At 36.4% G+C, this 24,397-nt stretch overlaps 2 protein-coding genes and 1 pseudogene across 2 annotated transcripts in view; all 3 read left to right on the top strand.

Moving 5' to 3' along the window:
* Positions 1-211: 211 nt before the first annotated feature.
* LOC150103966 (KRAB domain-containing protein 2 pseudogene) lies at positions 212-520 on the top strand (annotated as a pseudogene).
* A 354-nt stretch (positions 521-874) lies between these two features.
* LOC150103967 (uncharacterized) lies at positions 875-1,285 on the top strand. The gene has a single exon (XM_090397107.1). The coding sequence runs from the start codon at positions 875-877 to the stop codon at positions 1,283-1,285; it is 411 nt and encodes a 136-aa protein (XP_090253233.1).
* A 9,977-nt stretch (positions 1,286-11,262) lies between these two features.
* Positions 11,263-24,397, top strand: part of LOC150103968 (UPF0449 protein C19orf25 homolog) — a 32,716-nt gene continuing 19,581 nt past the window's right edge. The window contains exon 1 of the mRNA XM_090397000.1: positions 11,263-11,576. Coding sequence (XP_090253126.1) covers positions 11,447-11,576 — 130 coding nt within the window. The 5' untranslated portion in view covers positions 11,263-11,446. The remainder of the gene's footprint in view (positions 11,577-24,397) is intronic.

Here is a 24,397-nt window from a genome sequence, read left to right on the forward strand (position 1 = left end):
CGTATGCTTAAAGAATTGCAAGCTAAATACAAAAACATTACATATGAAGTTGTAATGTTGTATTTAAATTTATATAAAGAATGTCAAATGAAACATAGCACCTAAAAAAGGTATTGCTGTGACACCAATGGTCAGTTCGGAGTTTAACTCAAGATGTCAAGTCGATCTGATAGACCTGCAGTCACACAGGGATGGCGATTACAAGTTCATGATGGTATATCAAGACCATTTAACGAAGTTTGTCCAGTTACGACCTTTAAAAACTAAGACAGCTGAAGAAGTAGCGTATCACCTTCTTCAAATATTTTTAACATTTGGTGCCCCAGCTATATTGCATTCAGATAATGGTAGGGAATTCAGTAATCGAGTCATATCCGAACTATGCGCTATGTGGAAAGATGTTAAGATAGTTCACGGAAAGCCTCTTCATTGTCAAACACAAGGCTCAGTTGAAAGGGCCAATCAGGATATACAGAATATGTTAACTGCATGGATGAACGATAACGATACAAATAAATGATCAGATGGTTTGCCCTTTGTTCAATTTGCCAAGAACACAACATACCACGAAGGAATACGCCAAAGTCCTTATGGAGCCCTGTTTGGCGTTAAACCAAAAAGAGGCATAGCATCGTCATCTTTGCCTGGCGAGCAAATCGGAAATATTGAAACCGAAGAACAGCTCGAAGAAATTGTTAATACTTTTGAAGAAAATTTGAGCAGTGACCATACCGAAAACCATATTCCAAAGGAATATATTGAAGAGGAGCTGCAACCCACCACATCTTCATATTAAGCCCTGACTGAACAACACGAGTTTATTTCTATAAAATGAGCGGCCGCGAAAGAGAATCTTCTACTGCAAGAAACGAAAATGTTACGAATCTCAAAAAGAAAATTTCCTCCTGCTCAAATTGGTGATACCATACGAATACAAGTCCTTGATGTCGACCGTGGTCGTACAGATGCCCGAAATGTGTTGGCGGTTGTTGTTGGAATAGAACACTCCAAATTTTATAAATTAGTAAACAAAAATGGTACCCTCAAGCAGATTTATACCCGTAATCAGTTCGTAATTTGTAAAGAAAAGTTACTTTCCATAGATGAAATTTCTTCTCAAGAAATGTCCCCGAGAGAAGCAGCTGCAACTAATTCGAGAAGTGGAGGACAAGGCTATACGTGCTGTAATTGCAAAAAGAAGTTTTCCACGACTAAATGCAGTTGTAAAAGCAAGGGACTCTTGTGCAATTCAAAGTGTCATAACAGTTTAAGTTGTAATAAATAAGACTGTATAACGTTAATCACATAATTTATGTGTAAGTTTATTATTGGTATTATTTTCTTTTCTGATTTAGAATGTACTGTTCGTTTTAGGTTCAACAGTTTATTTACATGTGCTGTTACTTAAGCTTTCTCCTATTTTGACATATATCATAATATTATTTCTCCTATTTTGACATTTATCAAAAAGCTGCATTTTTGTCTTAACGTAATAAAAATATTTTTATTCACCATTCACCATGAGTCCATGCTGAATGTCGAAATTTGCCGGTGTAAGTGAGAAATAATGATATTTAGCAAATATTCGTGCATACACCAAGCGACTATGTGAATGCTGACATTCACCGGAGAATATCGACATTTGCCAGATATCGGTCTTTCACAGTAACATACAGGGTGTTCGGGATAAATTTGATATATTTATAATTAATTATATTTTTCCGTAAGTTACATGTATTAACACACACTTCTCTTCATTTAAAAGTTTGGACCCTTCTTCATTCATATACAAGATGTCAGAAAGGATGGATAGCTGGAACCCACCTGAATCATGGAAGAGAATAACTTGTATCATGATGATTCGTGCCCGCCATCAAAATAAGGATATTACGACTGCTGCCCAATGCTCCCTGAATACAGTAAAAACAATCAGGCATGAACTAGAGACTTGCAATGGTGACTACGAGGATGTAGCAAGAAGAAAGATCCCTAGCAGACGATCTGATTGCGTTCGTACAGCAGAATTCCTCGCAAATCTGCAGGAACAGGTGTTGAAGAACCCTGGCATTGGAATTCGGGCTTTGTTCGTGGAGTTGCTAACTGTAGTCAAGCCCTGGATAACAAGGGTAGCCAATGGTAGGCCGTATGTATGGCAGCAGGATTCGGCCCCTTGCCACACCTCTGGGAAAAGTCAAAAATGGTTGTCTGAAAATTTCTACGACTTCACCAGTCCAAATGTTTGGCCTCCAAACTCCCCAGACCTTAACCCCATGGATTATTTTGTATGGGGCGCAGTTGAAAAAGACACCAATCGCACTTCCAGTAATACAAAAGCCCAGTTAATGGATAAAATTAAAACAGTTTTTGCGGCCCTTCCCAGGGAGACTGTAGCATCAGCTTGTTCGAGGTTCCGAAGCAGAATTGAAGCTGTGATCGATGCTAATGGTGGTTATTTTGAGTAAATCTTGTTGATAGTATTGTAATTAACTCTGCCTGTAATGTTTTTTTGTCAATTCATTAAATTTAATAGATACAAAGAAGATTTTCTTTTTCCTTACGAAACTGTCAAATTTATCCCGAACACCCTGTATATCAACAGTCGCCTGATTACGAACTCGAGATAATAAGGACGGGGTGGTTTGGTGCTTCCTGTAATATGTTATCTTGGCGATTGACAAGCAAACAGTATTGCAGCGTAGTGTAGCGGAATTTTGACAGACTCCTAGCAATATTTTGTCTTTTCTGGTTGGCAACACTGTTAGCAACAGTCACTAACCAACAATAGAACAGCAGATTAGTAGTTGTTTATCAGAGCTCTTGATTATGAGAAGCACAAAGAAAATCGTGTAATATTTTTGTGTTTATGTAACCCTACTATTTCAACTATGGATAACTACATTGGTACCTTTCTTGAAACGGAAAAATTGCTCGAATGAGAGTGGTAATACAAAAAGAGTTTAGAATGACAGTTTGTGTGTAGTTTCTGAAGAGAAAGAAGTCTAACAAATCCACAGAACACAGGATTCCAATCAGTTGCAATGAGATAATATTAATACGTTGAACGAAAGGAAAGATTTGCCGACTTGCTAGACACTACTCGAACAGTGAATAGCATTCAAAGGTAAAGACAATTGGTTATTTTGTAAGGACGGAGGTTTGGGGCGTATCACATATGCAGAGGTACAGAACCTAGGCGCAAGTTTTTCACATCAGGGTATTCACTTAGCATCAGAGTAGATAAATGGATTAATAAATATTAAAGGAGAATGGTATAAACAATGCACAAAAGCAACTCAGAATGAAAATTTACGAATATAGAGATACCAAACTCACAAAGGTGCAGAAGCAATTATTAGAAGTAAAAGTGAGAATTCATTGCGACACATTATAGAAGAACAGAACTCTTTAGCACACAAAATCACGTGCTGTGTGTTTCACACTGCGTATCATATAACCTGATGTTACCTTAAACTTAATTATCTTATCTTAATTAAATTATCTTTTAATATGTTAGAATTATTATATTAATTTGTAATTTTGTATTTGTATATGTATCTGTATTTGTATTTAATGTTTCTGGTGGTGTGGAAGAGAGGGCCTGATGGCTTTAACTGAAGAAAATTAAAAAAAAATGTTGCGGCAATCTAGCAATAGCTAAGGGCCCCCGGAGCTTATTTTTAGAATTTAACCACTGACATCACCTATCGTAACAACAGAGACACATATCGCATAACACGACCCACAACAACTCCTTACATCCCTAGACCCTTCAACAACTCATACATTAAAACACGAACTCTGGAAACTATACCAACACAGTTAATATAGCATTAACACTTATATACACATGACAAATTACCAGCATCCAACGCCTACATTCCATGCATAAACAGTACCAAACAACATAACAACATAGGCTGATCATATTCTCTTCATAAAAGCTAACCCTAGCTTCGAAGTACGGGGCATTAGCCCGCCTCAATCAACTAATTCTCTTAATCAGAGACTGCAAATTATTGTATATGTCAATACTGTGTATAATAATAAACGATGATACTGATATGAAAAAAAATTGTGTATTTTTTTTTCATATCAGATTCAACGAGGGATTTCAAAATAGATTCAACGAGGGAGGCTCTAAACATCATACCAAGAACAACTATTCAGCATCCGCACAGAATCTATCATACTTTGCTTTGAACTCATTTACAGTCATGGCACCCACAACAAACTCTGGCAGCTTGTTCCACTCATTCACCACTCTCCAAGTAAAAAACCTAGTTCCACCCTTGCTAACTACACTCTTGCTCAGTTTCCATGGATGGCCCTTAGTTATCCCATCACCAGACCTGTTCTGAAAATTTTTCTCTGAATTAATCATGTAAATACCTTTCAGTAATTTGAATGTCTCAATTCCTCCTATCAACCAATTTCTGTAAACCACAGATCTTCAACCTGTTCTCGTAACGTTCATTCCATAGACCAGCTATATCTTAGTCACTCGCCTCTGGATCCTCTCTACCTCCTTCCCATCAAGAAGAAACTGAGGGGGCCCAGATTTTGGCACAGTAGTGAAGATGGGGTCTTATTAAGGCTCGATAAAGAGGAACAATAACTTGCTTACCTCTGCTCATCAAAGTATTCTTCAGTAACCAAGTGATCTGATGAGCTGATTTAGCCACTTTTGCTATGGGTCCCCTAAACGTCAACTCCATATCCACCAACACACACAAATCTCTGGCTTCGTCAACTTCCTGGAGTACAGTTCCGCTAATGGGATATACTGCTGCTAATTTTTTCACCCCAAAATGCATAACCTTACGCTTTGCTACATTAAATTGATATCCATATAGATGCAAAAAAATCTGTAATAATCACCATTGTTAATATTATAATAATATACGCTGTAAACTATATGTATATATATATATATTATATATATATATATATATTAATAATAATTTTATTGCTCTTTCAAATATTTACGCATATACAATGATCATCTTGTGTAACATTCAGTATATTATTTTACAAAGTTCAGCACTAAGTGTTACATATAATGAGGTTTCAATAATAATATAGATAACATAGTTTTTTTTTTGCTATTTTTTAAAATAACAATCACAGTAATAATTTACAATTATATAGGTAACGTAATAAAACGAAATTGAGACAAAGTAGTGATCGGTAATTTTGATGTTAATTACTGCTGATGTATATGGATGGATGAGAGCCCGTATGTTGCTATGATCAAAGCATGATTGTGTTAGTGAAATATTGAGTATTTCTTCTCTTGTTGGGGAGTTAATGGTAGCGTTTATGTTGTACTGACTTAGTATATCAAGGTATGTGTTAGTGGTTGAAGAAGCGTGGTCAAGAGTATTTATATTAATGATTTATATCTGCATATTATGTTTATTGTGTATTTGATACTGTGTTTGTGGGTATTTGTGATTTCCAAAATTAGTGTTTCCGCATGTTCGAAGTGAGTTTGTTTTTCTGTCACATTGTATTTTTCTTTGATAAATGCCGCGATGCCACCTCCTCTTTTGTTTGGTCTACATAAGTTGTAAGTTCGGTAATTATTTATGTCGTATGCGTAAATTTCTGGTCGTTTATTGCAACTTCGGATAGTATTTGCGCATCTATGTTTGTCCTGGTGTATTTGAGCTGGGTTATCAATGTAAGCCAGTGTTTTTTATGCTTCTTATGTTTGTGTGTACGATGGTGAAGCTGGTATTGGTGGAAATGTTGTCTTACCATTTCTTCAAAGAGTCAAAGACCTTGAAGTTTATATTGTCTGACTGGATATGTTCGCCTATGTTTGAGATCTCCATTATATAGTTTTTAAGTGATTTCTAATCTTGTTCTTAAGGATGTGAAGAGTTAGTGTTTTATGTTATTATTTTATGATGATGATGATAATAATAATAATTTAAAAATTTTTTTTATTGATTTCTGAAATATTTACACAATTACAATAATCATCTTTAGTGACATTCCAACTTGTAATTTTTTAAAATTCAGCACTAAGTGCTGCATATGTGTTTCATTTTCTAAATTGCATTTCAATTAATATTTTGATAATAATACTTTTTTGCATCTATATTTACAACACCTGTTTTTCTAATATTAACAATGAAGATTACACGAAATTTTTGAATAATGAATAATAATAATAATAGTATGATAATGTCTCAGATAATTACATACATATGATTATTACAGATATTATTTTACATGTTTACACATTATGTATAAAATAACAATTTTATACGCAGTTTAAGGCATATTATTTCTTTTCAATATTTTTCTCTTTGGATACAAATTCATATACTTCTTTTTTACACACCTGTATATATATATATATATATATATATATATTTTTTTTTTTTTTTTTTTTCTTTCAGAATTCATTTTTACTCGGTTGGAATATCATGAAAAATCTTTAAAGACTGATACCGAGAGATAAAAAGATGACATGATGTATTTGAAAAGATACTACTAGTACACTAGTTTCGTTGAAATGATCAAGATCTTCGGGTATCACAATCAAAGAAGTATATAAAGAATTACAGAGACTTAAAATTGTAATAACAGAACAAGTACAAAAAGACAATTGCTTGTTTGAAAACAAAATGCGAGCTTGAGTTCCAAACAAACGTATACTGCGCGCTGTCTTGAGTGCGCCAGTACTGAACAGAGGCAACGTGTGCGTCAGAGAGATTGACTCAGGCTGTTGTTGATATGAGAGGAATCTAGAGAAATTTCCCTAGATTCGACAATCTTTCTCTCGAGTTCATCATAGCACGCGTGGATGTTAGAAGTTTGAATCCAGTTCACAATGTGTTGGCGGCCTTCGTCTGAGTTAGCTGAAAAGAGAACGTGGCTAGAGAGAGCGCTAGCTCTAGTCCTGTTATAGGAGATATCTCTACGGTGTTATTCCAAACGTAGAAGGATGGATTTAGCAGTCTGGCCATAGTATGGCTTTCCACAATCACACAAAATCTTGTACACTCCTGGAAACTGAGTTGGAAGATGTTTCTCTTTAGGTTTGCTAAGTATTGAACGAAGTTTTGGAAGAGTAGTGAAGCAAGTTTTGAAGTTAAACTTCTTGAGAAACTTTGCCAGTTTTCGTGAAATAGAGCTGATGTAAGGCAAAGAGATGAAGGCTCTTGGGGAAAGAGCCTTCATCTCTTTGCAAAACTGGCAAAGATTCTCAAGATGTTTAACTTCATAACTTTCTTCACTACGCTTCCAAAACTTCGTTAATTAAAATCAGAAAAACAAAGGTGATGAAAACAGCAAGAAAAGAGGCAAATATAGATATCAGAATAAATGGGGAAAAATTGAATCAAGTAAAGACATTTAAATATCTAGGAAGTGTTATTGGCAGTGATGGAAGATGTAAAAGTGACATAAAAGCAAGAATAGCGATGGAAAGAGATGCTTTTAATAGAAAATGGATAGAAACCTAAAGAAAAGACTAATAAAATGTTATTTGTGGAGTGTTGCCCTCTATGCAACTGAAACTTGGACATTGAAGAAAGAAGAAATTAAGATTTGGGAAAGGTTTGAGATGTGGATTTGGAGAAGGTTGGAAAAAATCAAATGGTCAGATAAAATAACTAATGAAGAGGTCTTATAAAGAGTAGAAGAAGAAAGAAGTCTGTTAAGGAGGATAAAAAGAAGCAAGGGAAACTGGATCGGACATATTCTGAGAGGGAATGGATTCATCAGAGATGCCATCGAAGGAAAAATATATGGAAAAAGTCCCAGAGAAAGAGGAAGAAAAACAATGCTAGATGGCATGCTGAATGGAGACTGGTACACAACCTTGAAAGAGAAGGCTGAGAAAAGAAGAGAATGGAAGGAAAGTTTCTGCTACTAAAAGAAGAACCTGCTCAACTGAAGACTACTAAAGAAGAAGAAGAAGATAATGTAATTATTATGTGTGCAAGACATAATAAAGTGTTAATATATATATATATATATATATATATATATATATATATATATATATATATATATATATATATATATATATATATTGTAAATTGTAAAAAAAAATTTATTATTATTATTATTATATAAAATATGACAGCAATAGAATTAAAACTCAGATTAAAAATAAATTAAAAGATGACACAATGACTCAGCTAAATCTTCAGTCAAAATTAAAATAAAATAAATACATTAAAAAATAATTGCTCAAGGGAAGAAGGTGAGTTATGCAGTGTATCAATTGCTTGGAGGATTTATTGTCCGACGAAAATCAAATAACCTGTACGAAATACAGTAGGATTCTACACTTAAATTGTGCCCCCTTTTCAGAAACAACCTGGCAACATAAAACCAATGCAACATGCGAGGAATGGCAGTGCGTAATCTGCAGGAGGAACAAAGAAACGCACCTAAGACAGCCACCTACAAGGCAGCCGATTATACCGGAGGCAAAATCAGATGACGAACAAAACAGACAAAAAGTGCAGGTGAGTCCTATAATTTCAACTGTTTAAATATACTAATAGAAAACGGTCTAGACACTATAAAAGACAGCTTAGTAGATCTTTTGCAAGAACTCTGAGACAAACAGAACGAACAAATAACAAAAAACCTCTCAAATATGAAGATTTGGTCAAACATAATAATTTAGAAGTGACAGGTGTGTTGCAAACGGTAAACGACATCAAAATCAGCATTAACTCACTAAATGACAGGTAACACAATTTGATGAAAGAAGCATTCAAACTCCATCAAGAACCTCATTCTCTAAAACTACAAAAGGAATGTTTAAATCAGCAACAACATAAAGGAGATCTTATCATAAACGGTCTTCTGGAAACTGTACCTACAGAAAACCTCAGAGAGACGTAATTTTAAAATTAGGTCATTCAGTTGACATCCCCTGTAGCTTAACGCATTCAGACCATAAATTCGGATTCCTAGGAAGAGCAAAAAACAAGGCTCGCCATGACCTGCACCAGTCATAGTTCGTCTTACAAGCAAATCCACAAGAGACAATCTCATAAAAGCCAGCAGACAGAAAAAACCAGTTGCCAAGGACTTGAACGCATTGCAAGACAACACACCAATCTTTCTATCCAGATTTTTAATACCATTCAACAGGAATCTGTTGTACCAAGTGAGAAAAGCAAAAACAGAAAAAAATTACCAATTTTTGTGGATCAGAGATGCCAAGATATTCTGAGGAAGTTACAAACTTCAAAACCGATACAAATTAAAAGCTCATAAGACATGGAAAGGCTGCCACAATGAAAAAAAAATCTCCTAATTAGTTCAAAAAGAAGACCGCAATAAAAATGAATGTGAACCACCAAGTCATTTGCAATAACACCAGAACATACCAGCAATTTCACTTTGATCGGACTTTTCAGATCATTCATTTGACCTCCCAAACATCAGTCTACTTTCAACACAGCAATCAAATCAATAATAAAAAAAGACATATATCTAAGCGATGTCATCCTCAGATAAGCTCATTAAGAAGCTTCGAGGATGCAAGCAGAGACATTACATCTCAACCGAAATTATTTATTACATTGAAGTGTTGTAGTTACCACAGTTAAAACATTAAAAAGCAAAAATTGTAAAAGATATATAACTTGCTGTTAAAAATATAACCATAATAATCCAACTGCAAACTATAAATTTATTCAAAGTAAATTAAAGCATTTTAGAATACAAAAAAAAAAAAAAAACCCGGAAAAATTGGTATGAAATTCACTGTAAAAAATATGTAATATGTAAATATATGGAAATATGTGTATATATGTAAATGCTCTGTAAGATGATAATTAAAATGTTATTACAAAAAAAGAAAAAAATTATTATTATACGAGCACCTCCATGGAGTCTGAAGACTCATCGCTGGAAACCTAATCAATCCACTCAATCTATCATACCTCTTCTTAACATTAACAGACAAATCACTCACGACTGACTCTTGCAACAGATTCCACTCATTCACATTTTTCCAAGCAAAAAAAATCTAGTGTTCACACCCCATACTATCTTCACTTTTATTCAACTTCCAGGGATAATTTCTTGTTTTGCGCCCTCTAGACAAATGCCGAAACATTTCCCCATACATCTATCCTATAAATTCCTTTAAGCAACTTAAATGATTGTATCATCTCCCCTCATATTCGTATATCAACCAACTTCTCTAATCCTCACAGGCCACTCACCTCTGAATACTCTCCACCTCTTCTCATCCGACTGGAGCACAGTAATCCAGATCATATCAAGGCCGTATAAAGAGGAATTACAACTTCATTATCTGTACTACTTCAATAGCCAACTAATTTTATGGGCTACCTTAGCAATATGCCATATAAACTTTAACAATCTGTCTGTCACCACTCCTTAATCTCTAGCTTCATATATTTCCTGGAGCACAGTGCCAGCAATGTAATTCACGGATTGTAATCTATATTATCTCAAAATTCATAATTTTACATTTTCCCCATTAAATTGACACCCGTTATCTTTTACCTATATCGACAGCTTATTTATATCATCTTACAAGATGTCCACATCGCCTTGATTAATAATTACGCTACCTAATTTTGTTTCATCAACAAACAACTTAATTTTTCCTTTTAGATTATTTCCTATATCATTTATGTACAAATTAAGCAGCAATAGTTGCGGCAAACTATTAATTGTTTTCGCGTCGATTTTCCCCCTCCATATGCCACTTTTTGATATCTGTCCAGCCATCCTCTTATCCACTTAACCAGTGTTCCCATTTGTTGTAATTTTCTTTATCCTACTCAGCTGTTACTCTGTTATAAAAAAGTAAATTACTAAGGCAAGACCGATCTTACACAAAGCCATATTGACCCTCATACAGCATCATATTTTTATCTATCCTTCCTTGAATTCTAATTTAGACCATTTTTTTTTTTTAGTACATTTACCTCCTCGACTGAGATACTGATTGGTCTATAATTTGATACAGCAGTCTTAGCAAGGGAATTATTTGCCCTCTTTCCATTCCCCAAGAAAACAAAATCTTGTTTCGGAAGTATCTTCATTGTTACTTTAGAAGAACAGTTCTAAAATGTAAGAACTAATTTCAAAAATTTCGAAGTATCGCTTTAGAAATATAATACATACTTGATAATCTAATTGCCATTTGAAGCAATGTGGAAATTGCAGGTCTTATGTCTATTATCCTGCTTTATTTATACTATAATTTTTTAGCAGAAGATGGCGTAACCGGTCTACATATTTTGATGTTCGATAAGCTTGCTGTGGTATATTTGCTTTTGTAATTATTGATCATTGTTTTTTTTTTTCTTTATTTTTTGAATTAAGTAGTTGAAAACATGAATGTTGTGTACGTTCAGCAATGTTATCGTGATTAACGAGGACTTCCGGTACAAATCTAGACTCGAACATATGTTGTTGACAGGAGATGTTTAAAAAGAAAGCTACCTTTCCTGCTCGGCCTGTTCCCCCTACTACAGATGAAATCTTGGAGGATATTTGTAATGCTCACGATGATGATGTTGTGTTCAAAGTGGATCCCGCCAGTCGTTTTTCAGGTTTGAAATTATTTGGTCGAAAACATAAAAATTTGCTTTATAAAACATTGCTAGTGAATTGTAGGGTATTAGTGAAAAAAGATGTGTTGAAACCTGAAAAGAAGGATTTTTCGGGAAAATCATTTAATTTTTATGACTCAATGAATAGTAAATAATTGAAGTATTAAGACTTGGGGAGTATTTAGCAAATTTTCGTTCATCCTCGCCAAAGTAGTTAGTATAGCCCGTAGCTAAGCTGTTGAACTTAAATATTTAAGTTATTTCAGGTCAGTTTTTTTTTTTTTTAATAAGGTATTTTAAACGTAAAAGTATTCGAGAAGTTGGTCAAAGACAAAATTCAGGAATGGGCGGATAAAAATATGATACTCTATATGGACAGCATGGCTTGTGAAGGATAGGTCATCATGCCTTAGTAATTTACTCACATTTTATAATAGTTATAGTTACTACAGGATTTCACATGAAACATATTTTACATATTACATGGAATTCTGTTATGCAAATTACAGCACAGGGGATGGATATAGAGTTGGTGATATAGATTCATGGGTGGTTGATGGACAGATACAAAGACTAGTATATGGAGGAGCAGAATCTAAGAGAAAGCAGGTGATTTGTCATGTGCTGCAACACTCTGTGCTATTTAAGTTGTACAATAATGATATAAGAGCTGATTTGCAGGGAAATATTTAGTTCTTTACTGATCATGCACAGTTGGTTAGTGTAATAGTCAAGGTTGTGTGGAGTGCCTGCTGAATGATTTAAATAGACTGACAGTCTAGGCAAATGATAATAGATGCCAGTTTAACCACCCAACGAGCCACGTGGATCAAAGATATGAAAATTATACACTTCGTATCCATATAGTTTTTTTTATAATATCCGATGATTTCAAAGGACACTTTGCATCCATGCAATTATGGACATATACATGTTCAAGCTAATATGGTAGTTAATTTGGAAAAGTGTAAAATTTTGCATTTTAGGATGAAAAGATTAGAAATTATTGTATTGCATTCATGGAACTGTACTCCTGGAAATTGACGAAGTTAGAGATTTGAGATTGATAGATAGGAAATTGAAGTTCAAAGAGCATATTGCAAAAGTGGGTAAAGTAGCTCATGTAATTATTTAGTTATTGAAGAATACACTAACAAGCAGAAATAGGAAGTTATCATTCCTTTTATCAGGCCTTGATACAGCCATATCAACTGGATTTCTTGGGGATGAAGTGGTGACAAGTGTCTTGGGAAGTATCCTTACAAAGATAGATTGAGAATTTGTGGGTTGCTGAAGTTTGTTTGAATAGGCAGAAAACAGGAGATATAAGAAAACATGTGCATTGCTTAAATGGGTTTTATAGAATTGTTGCAGAGGAAATATTTTAGCACTTGGCCAGAGAAGTAGGCCAAGGGATCATGCTTGGAAATTAAGTAATTGGGTGGTTAATAAGGGTTTGAGGACTAGAATTTTCTAATGAAGAGTAGTGAATGAGTGGAATGGGTTGCTAAGGTCTGTTGTGAGTGTTTTGTCAGTGAATATGTTCAAGGAAAAGTATTGTGTATTATTGTAAAGTATTGTTTAGTCTTCATACTCCACAGAGATTCCCATGCAGTAATAATATACAGGCATTGTTTTGCTTATATTATAAAAGCTGGAGCAAATGGGAATGGATATGAAGCTAATAGCATGGATAGGGGTGGCTGATGGACAGACACCAGAGGGTAGTATATGGTGACTAGTTGGAGTACCTCAGGATTTGGTATTAGGGCCACTACTCTGCAGTTAGTATATCAATGATATAGGGAAAGGTTTTAAGAGGAGATATTCAGTTGTTTGCTGATGCTGCAAAGCTGGAAGAGCAATAGTTGAAAAGGATGATGTAGATATAGGATGATTTAAATGAATTGACATTGTGGGCAAAGGATAATTATTGGCAATTTAATGCTGCAAAATATAAGGCTATGCACTTTAGGTTAAAAAGGTTGCATATGGTGTATCATATTGATGGTATTGGGTTGCAGGAAATTGAAGAGGCTAGGGACTTGGGGAAATGGTACACAAAGAGTTGAAGTTCAGAAAGCACATACTTAGTTGAAAAACATGCTAACAAGTTAAGATATGGAAGTTATTATCCCTCTTTATAAGGCTATGATTCAGTCACATCCTTACTGTGTGCAGATTTGGTCACCTGGGTTTTGTGGACATCAGGACATGGTGGAGAGGTTGAAGGTTTGTCGGTTACAAAGTTTAGTTCATAGGTAGAACCTTTTAACATATTTAAGGGATTTTATAAAATTGATGCAAGTGAAATTTTTCAAGATATGACAAATAATCAGAAAACTAGGGGCCATCTGTAGAAGTGGTTAGTGAGTTGAATGGATTCCAGAATTGGTTGTGAGTTCCCTGATGGTGAATGGATTTAAGGAGAGGAGGTGCGATAGGATTTATATGTAAAATGGTTAATTTGGGTCTCCCATGATGAGTCTCTGGACTCTATGGAGATGCTGTAAAATAACAATCTTCTTTCTTTCTTAATCCTTCCGCTTCTACTTTTTACGATATCGAGATTTTTTTCCAACTATTAACCTCAACTGCAACTCGAGGATAAGGTGGTTATCTCTATGCCTCCCACTGTGTCCTATGTTTGTAGATGTGTGTTCACGGGGCTCATTTGCCTGTTCTGGGGGATGAAAAACCTGAGTTTCTGGGTGAAAAAACCTCCTACCTCCATATGAGGCTAACTCACCTTTTGTTGAAAGAGACCAGATAAAGATTCCTCAAGTCACTGACCGGGATCAAACCCAGGTTTTTCGATGACCAAAGGGCTTAGTCTATATTGACTGAGCTACAAGGTTCAAAATAATAATATATATTATGAATATGTGAAATAGTTTTTATAAAAAATTGGTTATTTCAGCTGAAGCAAGAAATTTCAGTTATGGTATCTTATACTTGAGCAAGAAATTATATTTACGTTTTCATCTCTTTTATCCTAGCATATGCAAATAAAGGTTTTGTCCAAGAAATATCTTCGTGACCAAGATATTTATTGTGAAATACACCCTCTGTCCAAAAATAAACCGAACTTTTCGAAAATAGAAGAAACTAGTGGTGCCACCTGTTGTATCTTTTTGTTTTCGAAAGCAGCAATGTTCATTAGTGTTGTGTCAACTGTTTGTGAGATTTGTTTCATTAGAAGCCGAGTTATAGTGCAAAGAGTGACAGTATGTTTTGATTAATGGTTGGTTGTCGCGATATTCATGCTGTACGTAATGAATTCTCGCTATCAATAACTTCAAGATAAAACTCACCATTGACTGTTTGGCCAGGCAGAACGACTTCTTTGTTAATAATGCCCTTGGAATCGTAGAAACAAATCAGCATTGATTGTCTTTACTTTTGACTTCTCCAAGCAACTTTTTTTCAGATGCCCCTCTGCTGGTGGTCTCCACTGAGCACTCTGGCACTTTGTTTTGGGCTCATACTCAAAACACCACTTTCCTCACCAGTAATGATCGTTTCAAGGAAGTTTTTGCCCTTACGAGCAGTTTTAATGAAGTCCCTGCAGTGTTCAATTCGATACATTTTTTGGTCGTCGGTCAACTTTTGGGGAACAAATCGTGAATTCATTTTACGAAGTGCCAAACTCTCGGTCAAAATGTTGTGCACAGTTGATTTTGGAATCCTTAATTCATCTTCAATCAATCTCATGGACTTTTTTTATGAAAGCGTGCACTTTTTGGATGTTAACTTCACTCAGGTCCAGTTTTTGGACGGCCTGGCTTTTTGTCGTCCTCAAACGTCTGCGACCACTTTGAAATCGCTTGAATGCTTCTAATGAAACAAATGTCATAAACAGTTGACACAACACTAATGAAGGTTGCTGCTTTCGACAACAAAAAAATACAACAGGTGGTGGCACTAATTTCTTCTATTTTCGAAAAGTGTAGGGATGCATATGACTTTGGTGGTATAAACATGAGGGTGGATGATGAACAGATACGAAAACGCATTATATTGAGTAGAATGCAGAAGGAGGGGGGGGTAACTATTAGTGTTCCACAAGACTATATTTCAATTTCTATTATTTTTAAACAATGTTTAAAATAATGAGAGATTTATTATCCCTTAACTTACTTCTGTTATTTGTTAATAGGAAATAACTAAAGAGAAATATTTAGTTGTTCACTGATGATGCATAACTTGAGTATAGCAATAGGTAATTAAACAGGGTGTTGAGATAATGCAGAATGATTCAAACAGACCAACAACATGGCAAAGGAAAAATAGATGCTAGTTTAATGTGGAAAATTTAAGGTTATACACTTTGGGATGAAATGCTTATAAACTGTATTCCAGTGATGGAAGCACTTCTGAACCTCTACTCCTTATTCACTATAGGCCATAAATCCCTAGAAAATTGACGAGACAAGGGATTTTTGGTTGATAGTGAATAAGGAGTTGAGGTTCTGTCAAGCACTGCTGTCTGAGAGACAGCTAGGGCGGCCCCGTGCAGTAGCATATTTTGCCACCCCTTCTCCCTTATTTTTCGTGTAGTTTATGCGAACTTTGCCACCCAAAAAAAAACTTGCCGCCCTGTGCAAATGCATGTTTTGTACTGTCGGTAGAGCTGGCCCTGGAGGCAGCAGTTCTTGGGGGTGGAAACAGTAGTAGTGTGAGAGAGGAAGAGGAATACAAGAGGAAACGGGGGGGGGGAGAGGCTCGGGTGGACAGGGAGACATGGTATAGAGAGAGTGAATGTCGAAAGTGGCAGTGAATGTGTGTATGAAGATGGCGTATATTGCAGTGTGGGTGGAGAAGTGGAGACTGAGCAGGTATATGTGGCAAGTGGTGATAAAGATGATTTGGCAGGTATAGTGGGGAAATCATAACCAACATATGGCTTGGATAGGACTGGCTATAGACCTAAAAATGTACTGTTGTGTTTGTTTACAAATGCCAGAAGTATCAGAAATAAAGGGGATGAAATGGTTTCAGTAATTGAGTTTATTCGCCTCCAAATCATTGAAATAAGTGAAACATGGTTGAATGAAGATGAAATCTTAATGGGAATAGAAATGGAAGGGTACAGTATTTTTCGTGAGGATAGAAAGGGCAGGAAAGAAGGAGGAGTGCTGCTGATGATAGCAGGGGAATTAAGCCCACATAAGGTAGACATGAAAGGAGAAATAGTGGCACTGGTTATGAGGTAGTGTGGTGTAATGTGGAGGTTGAGAGGAAGACATATTTAGTTGGATGTTGCTATAGGCCTGGGAATGTGGAAGGTGGCAGTGAAGAAATGTATAAACAACTTGGATTATGGAACAAAGGAAGGGTAATTATTATGGGCGATTTTAATTATGGCAGTATAGATTGGAATGAAGAGATAGCATTTGGGAATAAGGAAAGTGAATTTCTCGAGTTCTTGAGAGAGAACTATCTGAGGCAGCATGTAAAGGAAGGCACGCACGGATCAAGAGGTTCTAGATCTGATCATTTGATCAGAGGATGTAATTGTTAGAGGAGTTTCACATTTTCCTCCAGTTGGTGAAAGTGATCATGAAGTAATCACCTGTGTTGTGGCTAGTCATATGCAGGCTTTTGTGAGGAAAGGATATATGTGGAATTATAAGGCTGGTGATTATGACAAGCTTAGGAGACAACTTTGAGCTATAACATGGACTGAGGAGTTGAGAAGTATGGAAATAAATGCTGCATGGGAACTTGCAAAGAAATGCATAATAGCATCAATGTACGAATCTATCCCAAAGGCCAAAAGGCTGAATAAGGTAGGTGTAAAATGGATGAATGTGGAGCTTAAGCATGAAATCTGAAAAAGGAAGTACTTTGGAGGAAGTTCGAGATGAATAATGGTAATCAGTCACATCAAGAATATAAAGAACAAGCCAGGAGAGTGACTCGGTTAGTAAGGAAAACAAAAGTAGAGTATAAGTAGAAATTGGCAAATCAGGCTAAGAAAAACCCTAGAGAGTTTTTTAGATATATGGCGAGTGGAAGGAAGAATGATCATGGAAAGATGAAGTTAAGGGATGAAAGGGGTAGAATGGTAACTGCTGCAGAAGACATTGTTGAGGTATTCATTGATCAGTTTATAAGCATGTTTCATCCTGATCAGGGTGGAATCATGAGGAACTTAAGTGTAGAGGACATAGGAGAGGATAGCTTAATTGTGAGTGAGCAGGAGGTATTTGAGGAAATAAATAACCTTGATGTTAATAAGACGATAGGATTTGATGACATATCACCACACACATAAGGGAATGTTTCAGGGAACTGGCAGTAGCATTGGCATGCCTGTTTAATAAGAGTTTTGCAACAGCACACAGGTTCCAATGGAGTGGAAGGAGAATAAAGTTGTTCCACTGCACAAAGGCTGTGATAAGACTGTAGCTTCAAATTATTGGCCGGACTGTATATCTGGAGCTGTGATAGAGAGATTGGTGAGAAGTACGATACAGAAATGGGTTGATAACAGCAGTATTCTCTGTGGTTATCAGCATGGGTTTGTTAAGGGGAGATCGTGTTTCACTAACTTATGTACTATAACAAGATAACAAATATCTTGGACAGAGGAGATGCATATACAATGGTGAACTTGGATTTTGCAAAGGCTTTTGATAGACTGCCACATGACAAGCTCTTAAATAAATTGAAACAGATAGGATTGGATAACAGACTTCTGAGTTGGATCAGTGACTGGCTGTCAGATAGATATCAGAAAGTTGTGTATGGGGGTGCAGTATCTCAAAAGAGAAAAGTCACCACTGGTGTGCCACAGGGGTCAGTTATTGGGCCATTGTTGTTCAATTTGTATTTAATGATATTGGATCGGCTTTAACTAGTGATATCCAGCTGTTTGCGGATGATGCAAAACTGGGGAGAACAATGCACAGTCAGGCTGATGTTAATGCCTTACAAGAGGACTTGAATAGATTACATGAATTGGCAGGTTAGCGGAACTGTCAGTTCATTGTTGCCAAGTGTAAGGTTTTGAGATTTAGTAAGCAACGATGGGATGCAAAGTATAACACTTGGTGGGGAAACTTTAACAGAAGTAGAGGAGATGAGAGATCTAGGCATGATGGTGGACAAGGATCTGAAATTCAGGGGCCACATTGCGCAAGTTGTGAAGACATCACATCGAATAATTACAATGATGTTGAGAACCCTGACATGCGGAAATAGAGAGGTTATGATTCCATTGTATAAGGCCTAGATCATTCCTCATATGGATTATTGTGCACAGATTTGGTTGCCAGGTTTTCATGGTGACGAGGATATGTTTGAAAGGGTTCAGAAGATTCACAAAGGTAGTCAGTGGTCTTTGGAATGTGGAGTACGAGGACAGATTGAGAGAATGTAAGTTGTAGAGCCTCGTGAATAGGAGGAAGGGGGGGATATGATTGAGACATATAAGTTGGTCAGGGGTTGTTATCAGGGAGACATGGAAGAGATTATTCATGGAATGGGAGAGGGGAGTAGAACAAGGCCATTGCTGTAAACTGTTTAAGGAGGGTGTGAGCAAAGGAGTGAGAAGCAGGTTCTTTGTATGGAGGATGGTTGGTGAGTGGAATGCATTGCCTGAGTGTGTTTTGGATGTGGATACATTGAATCAGTTTAAGACGCAGTTGGATGAGCATTGTATGCAATAGTGAGTATCTCCCACGATGAGTCTCTGACTCCATGGAGGTCAAATGTTGATAATAATATTGTAGAACTGGCTAAAATAGCTCACAGGATTGTTAAGTTATTGAAGAAGCAGCAATAAGGTTTTGATAAGGCCACATCTAGCTTGCTTACTGTGCTCAGATTTGGCTGCTTCGGTTTCTTGGAGTGATAAGTGGTGGAGTGGATCCAGACTAGTGACAGATTTTCTTGAAGAGGTGTCTGCAGAATGCCCTTGTGAGGACAGATTAAAGGTTTGGAGGTTGTAGGATTTTGTTTGACAAGAAGAGGGATATGATAGAAATGTATAAATTACCAAAAGAGTTTCATAGGATTGATGCAGAAGAAATTTTCCAGTGTATAGTTAAGGTTTGGAAAAAACAATGGGTCATCCTTTGAAACTGAGTAGCAGCATGGTGAACAGAGTATCAGGACTCGATTTTTCATTTGGAGAGTGATGATTGATACAAGTTCACACTACCTATTATGAAACACATGCTGGGTAGTGTGAACAGAGTGAGTCTGTGATGATAATAAATAACTGGGTATTGTATTCTATTACTAATGTCTCCCTTACTTGAATATATGCAGAAACTGTTCTCCTAGCATGATTTTTGTGTAGTGGTTTTACTTTCCATATTGGAAGGAGGAGCTTTTCTTGAGATTTGCTGCACAAATAGATCAAGGATACAGCCAACTTTTTGTCAGCATTCTGTAAAAATACATGGATATATCACATCTATTCCCATAGTCTTATCAACATACATCCACTGCACCATTTCAAACAGCTCTAGCTCTCTCACTTCTAGTCCCTCTAGAATTTGCCTGTTCTTTGTGTAAAAAAATGGTAAAAAAGTTTTGAAAAAAGTGAATGAGTGGTCTGATGAACTTAACAATCGATGTTAAGTTCATCAGACCACGAAATAGATACGAATGTAGTGGAAGTTGAAAAACAGAGTGCAATTAAAGGTAAGGTGGCGAGCGATGTTGATGGCGAATAAGCGTATGGCTACAATAAAATTGAGAGAATGAATGAGAGTGAAAATGTGATGAAAGATTTGAAAGCTGAGTTGATCAAGATAAGGCAAGATATGAAATGGATGTATTGTGAAATTAAGAGAATTCAAGATATAGTATGCCCACTTTAGAGATCTCCACTTGGAAACTTGCCAAGAATAGTCGATTCATGCTGAAGGGGAGAAAGAAATGAAGGACGTATGAATTGGTCGCCAACACGCGAAATCATGTGCTTTATCGGTAAAATTTTCCAACTGTTATAGAAGAACATAGTTAACTACAATGATCATAAAAGAGAAGTTAATTTTCCGACGTGTAATAATAAACAACTCATTCCACAATATGGACTGATTACCCTATTATCGGAATGGATTCTCCTTCTGTTGACATGCGCAGAAGTGTTGAAGGGTCTCTAATCTGTGGGCGAACTATATGTATGGAGGAGTGAAAATGATGAAAACAGATTATATCGATATGAAAGACCCACGAGTGGTATTGCATGGGAATTCGATTATTAGAGGTGTGGTGAAAGAGAAGATGCACATGGTTTGTTTTCCTGGAGGTAAAATGAATAGAATGATTGAGGAATTGGATATGAGGAGTAAGCGAGCAAAAGGGTTGTAATAGGAATAGGGTAATAGAGCAAAAGTGGTAATAGGGACAAATGACTTGACTGGGAACAAGGAACACATAAGACTGGATATCGGGAGGTTGTGAAGGATAAAAGATAATAGTGTGATAGGAAAGGTAGTCATGTTGCCCAGGTATGACAATGATAAAATGAGTGAAATGAAAAGTGTGAAATGAGTTTGAAGGATGAATTGAACTGTGTAAGAGTGATGGACTGTATTTGAATGGTTTTGATGTGAGTCATCTGGAGAGACTGCTGCTGGAAGATAGAGAAATGAATGCAGTGAATGAATCTGATCAAGTAAGAAGCTATGTGAAACAGCGGTAAGAAAGGAGAGGTTGAAGTGGTTTTTATGAATAGAAGTGGGTAGCATCAATATATAGAGAATGAGAGCACAAGTGTGCAAGATAAACAGGGAAATGGGGAGGTTCAGGTTGGACAGGGGAACACAGCATGAGAAAGGTTGATGCTCCAAGAGGATGTGACTATATGTGTGTGTGTGTGTGTGTGTGTGTGTGTGTGTGTGTGTGTGTGTGTAGACAAAAAAGGGAAGGGGATGACCTGGGATCAAGGGAAGATAATTGTATTTGAAGAAGATTATATGGTGAGTAAGGAGAAAAAGAAATGTTTCGAGTTGAGTATGGAGAAGCCACATCTAATAAGTGGTATCAGTGAAACTTGCTGTACATCCAGGAATGAGCTGTTATGTTTGTATATAAATCCTAGAAGTATAAGAAACAAGGTAAATGAAATGGTTGCATTAATATAGTGTTAACCCAAGAATTGTTTGAATAACTGAGACATGGTTTGATGAGGATGACATCCTGACAGGAATTGAGATGGAAGGGTATGATTTGTTATGTGAAGATAGAAAAGGTAAAAGGGAGGGGAAGTACTATTGATGATAGAGAATTATGTCCATACAAGATGGAGATGCAAGAGGGAAATAGTGCCAGTGGTTTTGCGGCAGCACGGTGTGAGATAGAGGTGAATAGAATGAAATGCTTAGTTGGATGTTGTTATAGACCTGGTCTTGTGGATGGTAGTGACCATTTGATGGTCACTACCATCCACATTAAGAAAAAGGTGATCGTTATGGGCAATTTTAATTATGGCAATATAGACTGGTATGATGAGATAGCAACTGGAAGTAAAGTAAAACTGGAAACAAAGAAAATTAATTTCTTGAGTTTTTCAGGGACAACTACCTCATGCAGTATGTAACAGGAACATGAGGATTGAGGGGTCTTGGATTTGATCATCTCATCAGAGAATGTTATTATAAATGAGGTGTCAAATCACCCTCCAGTTGGTGAGAGTGATCATGAAGTGATTACCTGGGTGGTTGTCAGCAGTGTGAGGACCTCTGTGAGGAAAGGATATATGTGGAACTATAAGGCTGATTATGAGATGCTCAGGAGACAGCTTGCAGGTGTAACATGGAATGTGGAGTTGACTGGAAAGGAGAACAATGCAGCTTGGGTGATAGTCAAGAACTATCTAGTAGAAGCCATGTCTAAATGTATTCCAAAGATCAGAAGGTTAAAAAAGGTGAGTGTGAAATGGATGAATGAAGAGATTAATCACGCGATAGGAAAAGTCATTATGGAGGCAGCATAAGAGCAACGTTAATAATCAATTCCATGAGGATTACAAAGAACAGGCAAGGAGGGTGACTTGTTTGTTAAGAATAGCAAAAGTTGAATTGAAGCCAAAAAGAATCCTCAGGAGTTCTTTCTGTATGTAGCCAGCAAAAAAAAAAAAGAATGATTATGGAAAGATGACAGAAAAATGGTATAAGAACAAATGCTGCAGAGGATATAGTTGTGATATTTAATGAGCGGTTCATAAAGGTTTTTCATTTTTGTAAATGTGGCATCATGGAGAGTTTGAGAGCAGTTGATAATGAGGAGGAGGAGAGACTGACTGTTAGTAAGCAAGGGGTATATGGGGAATTGAGCAAACTCGATGTTAATAAGGTTGTGAAATTTGATAATATATCGCCAAGTATTTTGAAGGAATGTGCCAGTGAGTTGACATCTGCTTTGACATATTTGTTTAATGAGTCATGCACTGGGTCAAGTTCCAAAGGAGTAGAAAGAAGGCAAAATTGTACTGCTTCATAAGGGAGGTGACAGAATTCAAGCATTAAATTATAGGCCTATATATATGTCAAGTGTGGTTAAAGTCATGGTAAATGGTTCCCTCTCCTTGATTTTCACCATCAATGCTGAAATGCCTCGAGGTTCTGTCCTATCATCTAACTCTCTTTCTCCTTTTCATAAATGACCTACTCACAATCCCCACTAATCCTGTTCATAGCTTTGTAGACGATAGTACTCTCCATCTGTCTCACTCATTTGACAAATCATGCAGTACTCTGACGTCTCAGGCTACAAGATCACCTACAACCAGTGCTTTAAACATTGATCTACATATTATCCTTCAATGGGGGTGAATACAACCTTGTCATATTCAGTGCCACCAAAACACAGTCTTGCCTTTTTTTTTTTTTTTGCGAAAGAGATCTCAGCTGATCTGCCTTTTACCTTCAATGATATATAAATACCAGCAGATGAGATCTCTCTCTGCTTAGATTAATGTATACATCCAGTTTCTCCTGGCATAATCACATCATTTCAATAGCTTCCTCAACATCCAAAAAACTAGGCATTCTCATTTGTTCATGATGCTATTTTACACCCAACCAGCTTTTGGGGTAGTGCATTTAAAACGGTCCTTAAAATCCTTGATGTCCAGAGGCAAGTAATTAGGCTCATAGGTGACCCTCTCTTACAGATTAACTTCAACTTCTATCTCACAGATGCAGTGTTTCAGCACACTCTCTATTCTAGAGATATTTCCATGGTCACTGCTCCAGTAACCATGGAATTGGCAACCATCAAGAGCAACAGCATCCTTTTACTGTGCAGTTGCAAATTTTACTTTACTGAAAAGCAGGTTCTGCACACTGAAACCTGCTTTTTCTCTTTTATTCTATCCACTGGAACAGCCTTTCTCACAGAATATTCCTAAACAACTACAACCTGCAGCTCTTCAAAAAAAAAAAAAAAAAAAAATTTCTATCTCAGTCCTCATATGCACGCCCCAACACATGGCAGTGATGTGGTTATAGGTCTTTCGACCAGTGTATGGGATAAATATATATTAAAAAAAAAATCCTTCAAATGTCCCATGTGCTATCCTATTAGAGCCTTTGCAAAGTTCACCGAAGTCCAGCCTAAACTTTCCCTTTATCCGAATCACTGTTAAAGTAAGTATATTACTAAGGCATGATCTATCATTCACAAAATCATGTTGTCCCTATAGAGTACTGTATTCCTGTCTACCCATTCCTGAATTTTACCTTTGACCACCTTCTTAAATACCTTTACCACTATTCCAGGGATGCTTATTAGTCTGTAGTATTACTTCTGTGATGGGGTCTCTGCTATGCAGTGGAACTGTTTTGTCCTCTTTCTAC

This window comes from Typopeltis vanoorti, chromosome 8 (genome assembly GCF_054136105.1).
Source record: "Typopeltis vanoorti isolate ZY-2024b chromosome 8, IOZ_Tvanoo_1.0, whole genome shotgun sequence".
NCBI lineage: Eukaryota > Metazoa > Arthropoda > Arachnida > Uropygi > Thelyphonidae > Typopeltis > Typopeltis vanoorti.

Coding starts and splice junctions, on each gene's coding strand:
- LOC150103967 (XM_090397107.1), top strand. CDS start 875: ATGTTACGAATCTCAAAAAGAAAATTTCCTCCTGCTCAAATTGGTGAT.